We start from the raw sequence: 13,932 nt of genomic DNA, 5'->3' as shown, positions 1-13,932 counted from the left end.
ATACCAAATTTTACCACCACTAAACATTCGTAGCTGTCATCATCACTGGTTGTGCTCGTCTGTTTTCAGAGATTGGTGGCTATTGACTTTTCTCCACACAGCTCTGTCTTCCATTAGATGGGACTATTGCATTGCTCTTCATACCAAGCATCCTCCATAATCAATCAATCCATGAAAGTTATCTCCCGCCTGATTTTTGCTGTCTTCTTAGCCACAGTTCCTGCTATCGCGATATCCTTCATGCTGTCCTTGCACACATAAGACATCCCAGAAACTTTCACCCGCCAATTGCCATTCACTTTCATTTGATACAGCTTTGTTAATGCTTCCCTTCATGACTAAACTTGCCATCTTGGCCATCCATATGATCCTCCATGCCCATCGCAATAAGAACCACGTTTACACTGCCTCCATCCTTATCAGCATCACTGCACTTATCGTCCACATCTCACATATGCGCGTCGAACTTTATATAGATGATGACTGGCGGGGGAGAGAAAATACCGAATGTTCCACCCGAAGGGTTTGAAATGCTATTGAGGGAGGTTATAACTCCCGGGACGAAGTTGAGGGACTTATAGCCTCCCGAAACAGCAGTTTCAAACCCTGAAGTCGAACGTTTGGTACATGTTGCAGACAACAAAAGTCATCATCTGTTATATTATATGGGTTAATCAAATCACACTTTCGTACGCATTACAATAATCGGTCATCTGCTTTTTCACACTGTATGGAATAGGCAAATTTATCTTATCGATTACGTGAAAAATATGATTGTTCTATCGTTTGTCATTTGTTACGTGAAAATGTTTTCCCATGGGAGAACATTACAAAAATGTTCTGCCCATGGGCGAACATAACCAATGTGCCTCCATCAAATGACTGTGTTTAGCCAATCACTAACTGGTATTTGACTAACCCTTTTAATATAACCAGATGTAGCATTTCAGGTTGCTCTACCTATGTATGTTCCAGGCTGTGAGGACAAAGCCATCTTCCTGTAAACTGTCTTTGTGATACCGATTCTTCTTCATATCTTTGAGTCACGTAGCCTGTTTGTCTACAGTTATGCTGCCATCTATGCAGTTGACTGATCCCCAGTCCCATGGATTTTCATTCAGCCATCTGGAGTCACTCGCTCCTTACTTGTATCCGTCGGCTTGTGCAACTCTTCCGAGTCTGCTATGATTACCATGTTATTTGCAAACTTTAAATGGTCAATATTTACACCATCAACCTTTTTGAAATTGTCTCTTCCAAGTTCTGCATAAACCTCTCTACACCTGGGGAAAGTAAACCAGGAGACATTGGGCAGCCTCGCCTCACTTCTCTACAGATAGTGATAAAGTCAATCGGAGTATGATCCATTATCATAGCTAACTATTGGTCTAACATGCAGATATCTGATTACTTCCGATTGATATCTGTTATGTTTATATATCAGAGATTTATGTCTACTCATATTGGGGTTAAAACAATTAAAGCTGATGAAACTGATGTACATTGGTAGGTATTTCCTTGCACTTGTATAGCTCTCTGCAAGAGCACTCTTGGAATGAAAACTGCATTGCAAGGTTCCTGTAGTAGGCTGAAAGCCATACCACTTTTCTGCAACATCTTCTTTTCGTCCTTCCTCTGGTATTGTAAAAGAGGATGTGTAATGCCAGCTGGGTCATATGACTCCTTCAGCTCATTTTGCTCACGTTCTTTTCTTTCATCTGTGCTATGATATTGACTTGCAAGTTCCCCAGGAAACTGTCTTCGTCAAAGACCTTCATTACTAAATTAGTGATAAGCTCATCAAGGTCCAAACTGTCTGGTGATTGAAACCATTCATAGGCAAAACTGTGGAGCACTACTGCCTTTACCCTTGGCATTTTCTTCAGACAGGCAGCCACCTCTACCTTCATCATAACAAGAATCTAGAAGTCCTTCTTAGTAACTGGCTCATGTCCTCTTTAACTGCTGAAAATTTCTGAGATGTGCCCTTTCCATTGGTTCAGGATCTCCTTTTTTTTATAATAATTACAGTGTCATCTTCAGCATTTGTGCAAGAAAAAGCATAGCAAGTTCGTGTCTGGCCTGTCTCTTGTCTTATCTTTTCCTGCATTTTCTGAATGTTGATCTTCTCCATAGTTCCCATCTCTTTGTGTTCTTTGCTTTTGTGTCTCACTTGAGTTTCATTGCATTTGCTGCTCAACAACTTGTCCTATACCTTATACCATTTTTTTTGTTTGTTTGTTCTTTTATTTGAATCCATTCCTCATCAGACAGTGCCTTCTCTTACAATCTCATGTAGTTGGTCAAATCTCTCACCTTGGTCTTCATTTTCCTCTCTTAAGGTTATGCTCCAGTCAGATTTTCACTGTCGCTTGGAAGTAGAGGGTGGTCTTTCTTTCCATAAGCTTTTCGAACAGGGAGCAAGAGTTGTTTTCTTCACATTTCATAACTTTTCCCTGACTGTGACTACAACTGGGACATGGTCCACGTTGCAATCTTCTTCACTGAACCACCTTTGGTTTGGATCATCCACTTCTTCTCTTTCTTCATATGAAACAATGCGCCTGGATGATACCGTTTGCTGATGACTGCTTGTTACCTGGAGCACACCATGAAGGGGTGGCATCGTTCACCCATTTTCTGGTGTGAGTATATTGATGTGGACCACTTCAGGGGATAGACACCAAGGAATAAGTTTAACTGCATGAATAAGAACCTTATTCTTTTATTTTTTTTTTCATCATGGAAGCAAGCAAGTCTCTCCAGTGTGTCTGACAAGGGATTGACTAAATTGGTTTTCCTCTTGCTGGAAAATGGTAGGGCTACAAGCAAGCATCTCTTCTTTTCTATCAAGAAGAGCATTGGCATGTTAAAGCTGTTCTATAGTTTACTAGTGGCACTGTCCCAACTCAGTCACATATCTACTCCACATATGCACAAACAAACAAACAAACAAACTAACAAACAAACAAACAGACAAACTATAGCTGTTTTCTATGAACTATGGCAAAAAAGGAGGAATCGAAGGAAGTAGGATCATGTATACAACAATAACACTTTCAGTACATCATTAAGCAGCCTCCTGAAACATTCTCCAAGCAATTCACAAAGCATTCATACAGAGGAAACAAGGACACTACAGGATAATCCTCGGAACACTGAGCCATGCGATACAAGCTAGATTAGTGTACTTTGTACATATGGCTCGCAAAGTTTCAAGTTGCACAGCATCCTGGTGAATGCTGAGCCATACTGGCTGCCTGTTCTGCCTTTGTGATCATGTCTACCATTTATCTACATGGTTATCACAAGTAAGAATTTTTGACATAAGCATACAAATCTGTGCTACACTCTTTATACCAAGGAGTAGTTTATACATCCTAATGGCTGATGTGATATTTCACCAGGTTTCCCAAAATTTTGAGCTCACATTAGTACCTTTTCCATTATCAATAGATATATGACTATTGCATATACACTTTCGAGTACCTCAGAAAAAAAAAAATACATCTTGCGACTCTTCTGCCAATGTCAAGGGGAGGTTAGTTTATATGATCGTCATTGGCAAATCAAAATTTTTATGGAATGAATGATCCCTTAATCAAAATTGAATTCGCTAGCCAAAACTTGCCTTTGAACAAACCTTTACAACGTACTAAGATAGAAACATTGAAACTGGAGCCAAGAGCTCGTTTTGGATTTTGGGGTTAGGGAGGTTTCTGATTAAGTGACTGATGAATAAAGGATATAATAGACAGACAGAGTAAAGAGGTCTTTCCTAATGAAAATAGCTCTTTCCCACACTAACACTTTACTTGTTAGCACAATCACCACCGGTACACATCATTATCATCAAACAAAACAAGAAGGTGCTGCTAAGCTCGATTTAGGAAACTAGTAAACCTAAGATAACGGCACTGATCAGGTTAGGGGTGATCCACATCATTGGGTAAGAAGAAGAGAAGAGGAAACAAGTATATGTATGTAGTTTTTTCATTTTACGACTTTTCTTCAAACAGGTTCACATTTCTACTTCAAAGGACACATCACAACTGCGACTAGATGCACACACACACATAGAGGAGGTGTCCACACATATGGGTGTTAGGCAGATAATATGGGGTGTTGGCTGGGGATGGGTTGTTGGGCGGGGTGACAATGCAGAGGGGTCTAGCTAATCAATAAAACCACATTGATGATTAAATGACATTTTAACTGCAGGAGGTGGACAAGCAAGGGACTGGGGGGGGGGGGGGGGAATTATCACCTCCTTGTTCATCCAGCAGCACCAATGTCTTGATACCAGCTTCCTTGCTCTAGATATGCAAAGTGTTTTCAACAAATGTGGAAATGGAAAAAGAGGGGAAAATGGGAGGGAATAAAGGAAAAAAAAAGAAGAAAGACTGGAAAAATAAAAGATGAATGAAAAAAAAAAAAGCCCAATCACCCTGGCATGGAGCAGGAGAGCACAATCTAATACGAATAGATGTAAGATGTCATCACCAGTTTCAGCAAAAGTCATGAGAATGCTAAAATGCACCCATTCATCATTAAATTGTTTACATATTACTATTCAAGGAACATAAATTTGTTTGCACATAGTTCTACAGGATTTTAAAATGACAAAGTTCACCTAAATGGTGAGAATCACGATATGAAATTGTTGTGATCTTTGTGTGCCATCACTGACATCACCAACTCAAATCTAATATTGACTGTTGGAATGCCATATTTGTCATCTGACATCTTTTCATTCTATTCTGACTACATTCTGCAATCCTGTCTCCATCAACTAAGAAACTGCAAATCAATCAAATGCAGTGTGTATGTTAGAATTGGTGAGATGTTGTCCACACACACATACACACTTGATTCTGTGATGCTATTTCATCACACACATACAAATGCAAGAAACAAAAATGCCTTTGCATGTGATATACGTCATTCTTTAGTAAGATATCAATTTCCACATCACACGAAATCTATATTGACAAGAAATTGAAGTTTTTATCATCTTGACATGAAATGTCATTTATCTTCTTTGAAAGTGATTCTTTCCGAGCCACACACACACCCACAACATTTAGGTTGAAATGCAATTTCTTTCTTAGTCTTCAGCAATCTATCATGTCAGCTTATTGCCCTTCTACGAGGTCTTGGATAATGCAATGTTGCTTGCAACTGATGAATAAGCAGACAAACAAGCCTGCCACCACTCTGAAGTATTTACAACATCTCTTCCGGGAAGGCTGTACACCATACCTGCTTTAATGCCGCAATGTATGCTGCAAGTTCAATTCCTGGAAAAGATGTTCCAACTGGTTAGGCATTCATTCATTGCTAGTTGATGTGAGATGGAGACTTGAAGCATGGAGCATTGTTATCATCTCCAGAGAGGGAAAATGCCTGGGCTGCACACTTCATATCTTACACAGATATGCAGCCACTCAAAAGATTGCTATGTAATCTCTATTCATATCCTTGCAAGTCCTGAAATTGCACATCTTTAAAGCATTTGAGGAAAAGGAATCAATCTCCTTTGTTTGGTGTCACAATTCAAGAGCAAACGATAAGGTCTGTGAGTGGATTCAGACAGAAATACAGCCCAGACAGCTTCTTCTCACAAATGCAGGCACTGCCATGTTGCATGAACCACAGCAAGTCTCTTGCAACCTCAATGAGAGGAAACCGATGAATCTTGTACATAGTGAACACCTGTGTGTATTTATGGGGACAGATGGCATGGGTACGTAAAAGGACAAAAGAAGACCCGCATTGGACCCATGTCATGAATTCCTTACCTCCTTGCTCGTCCAGCATTACTAATGTCTTGATTCCCATATCCTGACTCTACATAGTGAGTGATGGAAAACGTCAGACAGCACACAAATACAAGAGCAATTTCACTGGACAAAAGGGTTAGGATATACAGACAACAATGAAAACAGATAAAATTATTTTTCCCTTTCATTCGCTTTTGATTTCTCTCTTTCATGACAGATGCCTCCATAGGGCCTACTGTTGCTATGATATGAAAATGTTTCTACATTTTTGCAAATGGCATGAAAAGTGTGGCCCAAAATTTACACAACTGTAACAATGGAGAAAAAGTAGCTGTTTTTTGGTGGGTTTTTTTTTTTTTTTTTTTGCTTTTTCTTTTGTATGCCTGTAATAATGATAAAACATCAATTAGATACTTTTATTTCATTGCACGGTAGAAAATCAGAATATTCACAGAAAATATTATCCTTACTTTATCATAGCATGAATTTAGTATGACTTGTTTTTGCTCATTCTTCAAAATTACCATTATGATTCTAGAATTACAGATGATTCTTAAAAAATTCAGTGTTATTTGACATTACTTAAATCATAGTTAATAGACACATCAGCTCACACAATAATATCAAACATTTGTACTGAATGATGGAGTTTTAATTGTTTAAAGAAATGTCACATTTGCTCATTAATATCTTGTTTCAAATGTAACTTTGAAGGATAACATTTAAGTGGTCAGGAAAAATTCTAATGCTCGTTGCTCCCAAAGAAAATGAGCATGAACTGAAAGAAAGAATAAAGTATAATATTGCTAATTTCTAACCATTAAATGTAATTTTTCAGTCATTATCCCTTCTAGTATTTGAAAAAAACAAGCAATGTCATGCAACAAGGACGTTTCAAAAAAAAAATCCATACTACACAGTTAAGGGGCTTCGTGCAATAGTTCAACAATGTCCAAAAAGTTAGTAAACTCATAGAAAACAAGCCGGGATTATATAATATCAACAGACAGCAGAACTTTCACACAACATGATATACTCATAAAAAATCAATATCATGAGGATTCTTCACGGTGTGCATGCAAATTTGAACACTGTGACGGTGATGCATGCCAAGACCAACAGCTTGTTTTGAACAGGGAAAGTATACATGAAGGCTCGGGTTTGTTTTTATGATGGTCCGTAAGCATAATGGCACTTAGGCTGACTCCTGCTCAAAGACACAGTGTGTTCTAGCCAATTTCTGTACATGAGAACACTATTTTCACCCAAGCTTACGTCCCAGGAGGAAAGTGGTAAACTTTATATTTGTCTGTGAGAGAATATTAACAGAAATTTGTCAATGTGAGAATCGGGAACACCTTTTTGCAGTGTGCTATTCTCAAAATAAGGGGGAGTTCTCCTACGACTTGATTCATTTCAGTTTTGACACAATGATGCCTCCTCCTTCAAGGAAAAATTAATGCACCAAGATTTTCCCTCAAATGAAAATATGTTCTATGTGTAGTTAATTCTAACAATTGCAGTCTCAAAGATGATTTAATGTGTGCACAGCATGATATAGCTTATTCTGCACTCCTGTCAATGTAAAGGGCTACTGTGATAATTCAAATTCTGACCTTAACTTCTATTAAACTTTATGTCACATCCAAAACAAAATATTCATTTAAAATATTTGGTGAAAACTGAGAAACATTTAGAATACTCAAACAACTGGTAACATTGTCCTTACAACAAGAAACTATTTGAGGAAATCTTGTGATTTTGTGATTGTGACCCATTTTTCAGTTAACATGTGTAACGTCTCTATCACATGGAACATCCAAAATATTTGTTGAAATCCTAAGCAAGTCAAAATATATGAGTGTATCTATTCATTTATGCATGACTTGATAAGCATTTGAATGCCAGAGCTGGAGCCTAAACTGGCACAACCGCAGTTACAAAACACTTTTATAGAATGCTAGTTTTTACTGGGTGTCGAGAACAGATAGGAATGTTGAAATCTGCATCCCCGAGTAGAAAGGGGTCAAAAAGTGGTCAAATACTGTGGTGAACAGTCAAGTAGCTTTGAAGGTTTTTGTAACTGTATACATACTTTCTGTAAGATGAAACCTTGGCTAATGCGTTGGAAGACCTTGTGTAAGATGTGCTAACTATAATACTGGTTATATGTTCAACTTTTTGTGGCAGAAGGAACAGTTTGCAAAAAACAGCAAATCACTGAACTGGTTAATATTCTTTTCTAAATGTATGTTACATTAATCATTATGTCTTGGAATGCTATGAACAAAATGTTAGTCATATCGAGATACCTTGACTTTTTTTCCCCATCCCTATAAATTGAAATTTTGGCCATTCTTCAATACCAGAGCCATAATACTTGAATTGATGTTGATAACTGGTACATGGTTTTCAACATACATATATCATCAAGTAAACTGTAGAAAGTTTGGTTCTATGTCAAAAAGATAAACCTACTTCCTGTTTGAGCATTCTGTGTTATTCATTACTAAAGAGATATGATTATGGGCACATATATTTGCCACAAAAATGAAAACACTTCAATTGCCACCATGCATTGCTTGCTGCACTATGTCTGACACACACTCTCCTTGTCAGCCACACACCAAAATGAGTGGGAAGCGTTCATACATATAGAGAGGATGTAACCACACTCTAAAGGACCTAAAGCAGGTTGTTGCTTTTTGTCACAGACAATAGATCAGTAGCATTTCTACCAATCACCATCAATAAAGTAATGCACATGTGTTCTCACACATATCTTTTATAGAGTGAAACATATTACCCTATGAAAGACATGCCAAGCTACATGTAGCAACTACAATGTTGGAAATAACATGCCAAACAAATTACATCTCAATGGCTTAGGTATCTCTAATAGTATACACTAATAACCCATCCCAGCAAATAGCTTTTTACACATTAAGAGCAACATACAGCCTTTTTCCCAATCAAATACCATTTCAAGGCTGTCTCCACCGATATAACTCAGACATCTGTTACCAAACAAATAAGGGTTGCAGAAAAAAAAAAATCATCAAAAACACATCTTGGTAGCAGCTATCTGGTTCTTTGTTCCACACCCTGCCCTTAAACTTCAGTTTAGACATGTCACTATCCTGAATTCATGCAACACATCACACCAAGTCCTTTTTGTAATTTTGAAAGAACATGACCAGAATATTATCAGTGACCTGTTGCAAATGGTGAGATCAGGAAGTTACACTCTGAGTAGAGTGTGGTTTTGGCCAAAATTGTTTGTGGTACCAAACAGGAATATTCATGTGAAGATGTTGACCATTGCGGTGAATACTATGGTAGGGGAACAAATTAATCACTTGTCTCGCAAAGAAAATCATTGTGAGGTGTAAGACGTTTGTCTTCGCGAGACAAGTGATTAATTTGTTCCCCTATCATCATAGGAATATTCATATCAATCTCTACACCTTAGGAAGAAGACCAACATTGCAACTGGGAATCGGATGCAATCCTGGTAGAATCTGGGAAGTTCTGGCAGACAAGGTGCGATGTTTTGTTTTGTTTTGCTTTGTTGTTGTTGTTTTTTTGTTTGTTTGTTTGTTTTTTGTTTGTTTGTTTGTTTGGTTTTTTTTTTGGGGGGGGGGAGAAATGTCTGTGGTGAATCTCTAATATTTGATGATATGCAATAAGATGATAAACACACCTAAACCAAATGCGGGTAAAATTCTTATTTAAAATGGGAGCATTCTGGTTAATTCACTCCTAAACCAAATGTGGGTCGAATTCTTATTTAAAATGAGTACATTCTGGTTAATTCATGCTGATATTCAGTGGTTGTCTTTCAATAAGCACCACCTGTGCAATAGCCCAAGTGATTAGAAAAAGAGGATGCACCACTTGTATTCATGACTAAAAACTGCATGTTTACCAAGTTGCAAAAAAGCATTTAACATTTATCCCTTTGTTCACATCTCTCAAAAACAAAACTACTGTTTACGGTGGCAAGCAACTTAATTTTGAAAGGTACTCACTCAGTACTTTTTTTTTTCCAAATAGACTCTAAAGACAAAAATATTAATTCCACTCATACATGAAGGTTTTTAAACATCAGAAACCTGATTTGCACCGACTTGCAAAAACATGGACAGAGGGTGATTTTCACACTGTGCCTGTTCCCTACTTGATAATCAAAATGAAACCCACTAGCCTAAACAAACCCGGATGCTTTTAATAGTACTTTTTAGGCACCAGTGGGTGCACTGTGACCTGAAGAGGAAGCAACATATGTACTTTAGGGTCAGCTTTACACAACTCTCTCATACTCACCATAGGGGCAAACTACTCTCCAGGAGAGAGTGCATCAGGCATAACACAGCAAGTTCTGTGGCAGTACGCTGTGCACATAGAGGTAATCATGTAGTAATGAATAACATCGAGAAATGACACAGGTAGGCTTTCACGCTTCATGCCCACTGATACCAATGCATTATGTTTATAGATTGTCTGTCCGTCCATCCTTGAATCTAATATCATCTTTGAAATATGATCTAAGAAAAACAAAATTGGGCAGATTTTCTGGATGCCTTGCCCAAGGTATGCCGAATGAAGAATATATGTATGCACTGATTAGATTATTTAGTAATATCCTTGGGGTCAAAAGAAACTATACGCTGGCTAACAATGTCAGTAAGCCACAACTTCAGCCAGGAATGTGTGACTGTAATCTAATGTGGTAGAGATGATGCAGCTAATTGTGTGAATGAAATGACAAAGGAGAAAGTTAAGAGGTCACAGAACTTCAGTTCACAAATTTGCAGCCATAACTTTAGATATACATGAAAAATCCAATGAGAATGTAAAGTAATTTGGTTTGCCAGATTAAAAATGTCTGAGGTCAAGATTGACAAACTGTGTCTATATAAAAATTATGGTAAATGCATGTGGTGTGACAAAGAGACTGTGTGAGGAGGGGGTATCTATATGAACTCTACACTGATATCAAATTGTTTAACTTTTTTTCCCCCAACCCAGTGTATTTTTTTGGTAATGTCTATGTGTGTTAATTGTGAATACACTACCCCATGTGTCCATGTACTACGAGTGAGTCAGAATGTATGGTTCTTCATTGTTCGACTGTTTGAGGCCAATTAAGGCCATTTATTTGGCAACATAAAACACAAAAACATATTTGAATCTTTAATGAAATGACATATTAATATTCAGATAATAATACCCTGATACCTTCCCAACATATTATTGGGATGATTACATTCTTTTTTTGCAATACATAATAATGAATCTCTGAGAAAATTTTGTTTACAGTTTGAAATCAAAATTATTATGATGCCACCAATGACATTAAATCCTTGTTAACTGGATTCTACCTGTAGTAACACCTGTCTATAGAATGGGGTATTTTTAAAAATAAATAGATATATATATATATATATATATACATATATATATATGTATATATATATATATATATATATATATATATATATATATATATATATATATATTATATATATATAAATATATATATAGATATATATATATACATATATATATATATTATATATTATATATATATATATATATATATATATATATATATATATATATATACACAAATGTGAATATCAAAATCTACCATTTCATGGTGACACTTATAAATGTGAAATTATTCAATTTGCGTAAGTCGTCCTTTCTTTTGATATTACACTATTTGGTACAAACAAGCACACACTTTGTGTTTTTCTTTTGATGTGTGTGATAGGCCACAAAATGTAGCAACTTGTTGATAGAATACACTATGATGGAGTTGTTTTTTCTTTCTTTTTCTTTCTTCCTTTTTTTTTTTTTACCATCACACTTCTTTGACACCTGCACCCCAAATGTCTATTCATGCATGTTACCTGTGGCTGCCTGGCTAGATGTATGAAAAAACAATCCTGCCATGTATTCCTTCTTGCTATCACGGGTGACTGGCATCTCTTTGGAATAATTCTTCTTCCACCTTCCATACCATCTTACATGGAGTTGCAAGTGTTATATTTACTTCTGTCATGAATGGCTCTACAGAGCCTGATATAGCAAATGTTAACCCATTGAGGACGGGCTGATTTTGCTATAAAATGCATTTTCCATAGACCCTCGCCAAGGTATATTTGGGACTCGTCCTCAACGGGTTAACATACAAATTGGGTGGGGTTATGGTTGTTAAGTTCTTTCTTGGTAGGCATGGAGCCATAATACTGCCTCATGATCCCTTTTGTGTCAGGTAAGCCACTGCATACTCTTTACTGCAGCATGCATCAGTATATGTGATACTATAACAGACAGGTATTCATCACTAAGTGAATTTCTGAAATTTCATGATAGATTTTTCTATCTGATGTTCCATTTTAATGGTTCTGCTGTTTATGTTGTCTGATTTAACTCTATTCATTGAAGCCCAAATATGTAAGACAATATCTCACTCTATCCCATGCTTCCAAAATTCAAATCTAGGCTGACAAAAGGGAACTGCAATTAGTTCTAGTTATGAATGGCCTTAAATTTATATTTCAAGTCCATTTTTCATGACTACAGAACCTGAAGTTAAACGTTTTGAACCAATCATTCTATCTGAAATATTGTCTAATTTAAACCTCCCTTTCTGACCAAATATCATTATCAATGGTCATTCCAAACTTAATGTATGGCTGAGAAATGACATTTTGTTGTAAAGTTCAATGATTCTTGACCTCTGACCTTGTGGGGTTTCCCCAAAAGCTTCTGGGTGCATTTACACCTCATGTAGCATAGCTGTGCCATGTAGCCAGAAAATCCATGATGGGGAGGGCTGCTTAAATCAATTTAACAAAATCTACAGCACACAGATGGAAGAACAGATGGACAGACAGATAACCCACAAGAATACAATACCTCCAACACCTTTCAGGGGCAGAAGTTAGGAGCATGACAATACGACCACATGACCACACTACTTTGTAGACTGCTATACTGCATGCAGTGTCAGATTTAGACATACCTCAAAACTAAACAAATCAAAACAAAACAAAACAAAAAACAGACATCCCAAACAATTGTCCCCACATATCCTTGAGGTGAAACCAGTTCACTAACATATTCAAATTTGTAGAAATACTGAATTGTTCTGAACTGAATTGTTTTGAATCGAATTGAACAAATTAAATTGAATTGAGTTGAGTTGAATTAAATTGAAATCAAATTATTGAAATGGACTGAACTGAATTGAATTCACATATTTGGTCCTAATTAAACGTTCTCTAAATTATATATGTGCAGTGACAATATATTCTTTATATCCTTGTAGGTAGGTCTACGAAGTGTCAGACAAATATATATAGGCAAATCTGGAGTCACCTTGGATAAAGTTTGAGAGGGAATCATGCTAAACTGGTTTGATGTTAGTGGTTCTATAAAATAGGAAGATCTCATAGATTACATGATGTGAGAAAAGGATTTCATGACAATACTGACCACACATACTGAATTATGCATTGCATTGATGGTCGACCTCGAGTAAGGAAAACAACCACATATAGAGATACATGGGTGTAGCTTTGCCCTTGAAAAGGGGAAATAAAATGCTGGCAGTTTAAGCCCATGTTACATTGAAATCTTAACTTGTTTTTCCCTTTCTTACCTCTTCTGCCATCTGCAGCATACGCCGCGTACTCTCCAGTGACTGTAGAAAAGCAAGAAGAAGATATACACTCAGATAACATTGGTTCATAGTGATGAAAAACATAAATACAGACATAGTAACACATCCTGTTATATATCACATTCATTGTTTCATAATGTACACATGTTGCCATGAAAACAAATATCAGTAGTTTTTCAGTGAAAGCACAAATGCACTGTTGAGTAACATGGAATTGTTCATAGATTATGCTTCTCTGTACAGTGGTGAGAAGCCACTGTACATATGTTTGTCATTGTTGTTGTCAAGTGGAATGGGGTCACATCCTCTTGCTCATTAGCATATGCCCCGGCAACGGGAGTTAAGTCTGATGCTGGCAATAATGATCGCATTCAGGCAAGATCAGATGAAGCGGGGTGGAGAAAATGCAGCAAATTCCTTGAAATTGAGCATTCTTTGTATTTCTTTTTTGAA

General features: G+C 36.9%; 1 protein-coding gene across 3 annotated transcripts in view; it reads right to left on the bottom strand.

Moving 5' to 3' along the window:
- Positions 1–13,932, bottom strand: part of LOC140234035 (synaptosomal-associated protein 25-like) — a 91,482-nt gene that overhangs the window by 28,238 nt on the left and 49,312 nt on the right. For 2 of the 3 annotated variants that reach the window (XM_072314119.1, XM_072314131.1), the window contains 2 exons: positions 13,459–13,500; positions 5,802–5,850 (listed from right to left, as the gene is read on the bottom strand). In XM_072314119.1, coding sequence (XP_072170220.1) covers positions 5,802–5,850; positions 13,459–13,500 — 91 coding nt within the window. Of the gene's footprint in view, positions 1–4,267; positions 4,317–5,801; positions 5,851–13,458; positions 13,501–13,932 lie in introns of all 3 variants that reach the window. The other variant, XM_072314126.1, reaches the window with a different exon arrangement.

The sequence above is a fragment of the Diadema setosum genome, chromosome 1 (genome assembly GCF_964275005.1).
Source record: "Diadema setosum chromosome 1, eeDiaSeto1, whole genome shotgun sequence".
NCBI lineage: Eukaryota > Metazoa > Echinodermata > Echinoidea > Diadematoida > Diadematidae > Diadema > Diadema setosum.
The sequence above is the reverse complement of the archived record's forward strand: the minus strand, read 5'-3'. Positions and strand labels throughout refer to the sequence as shown.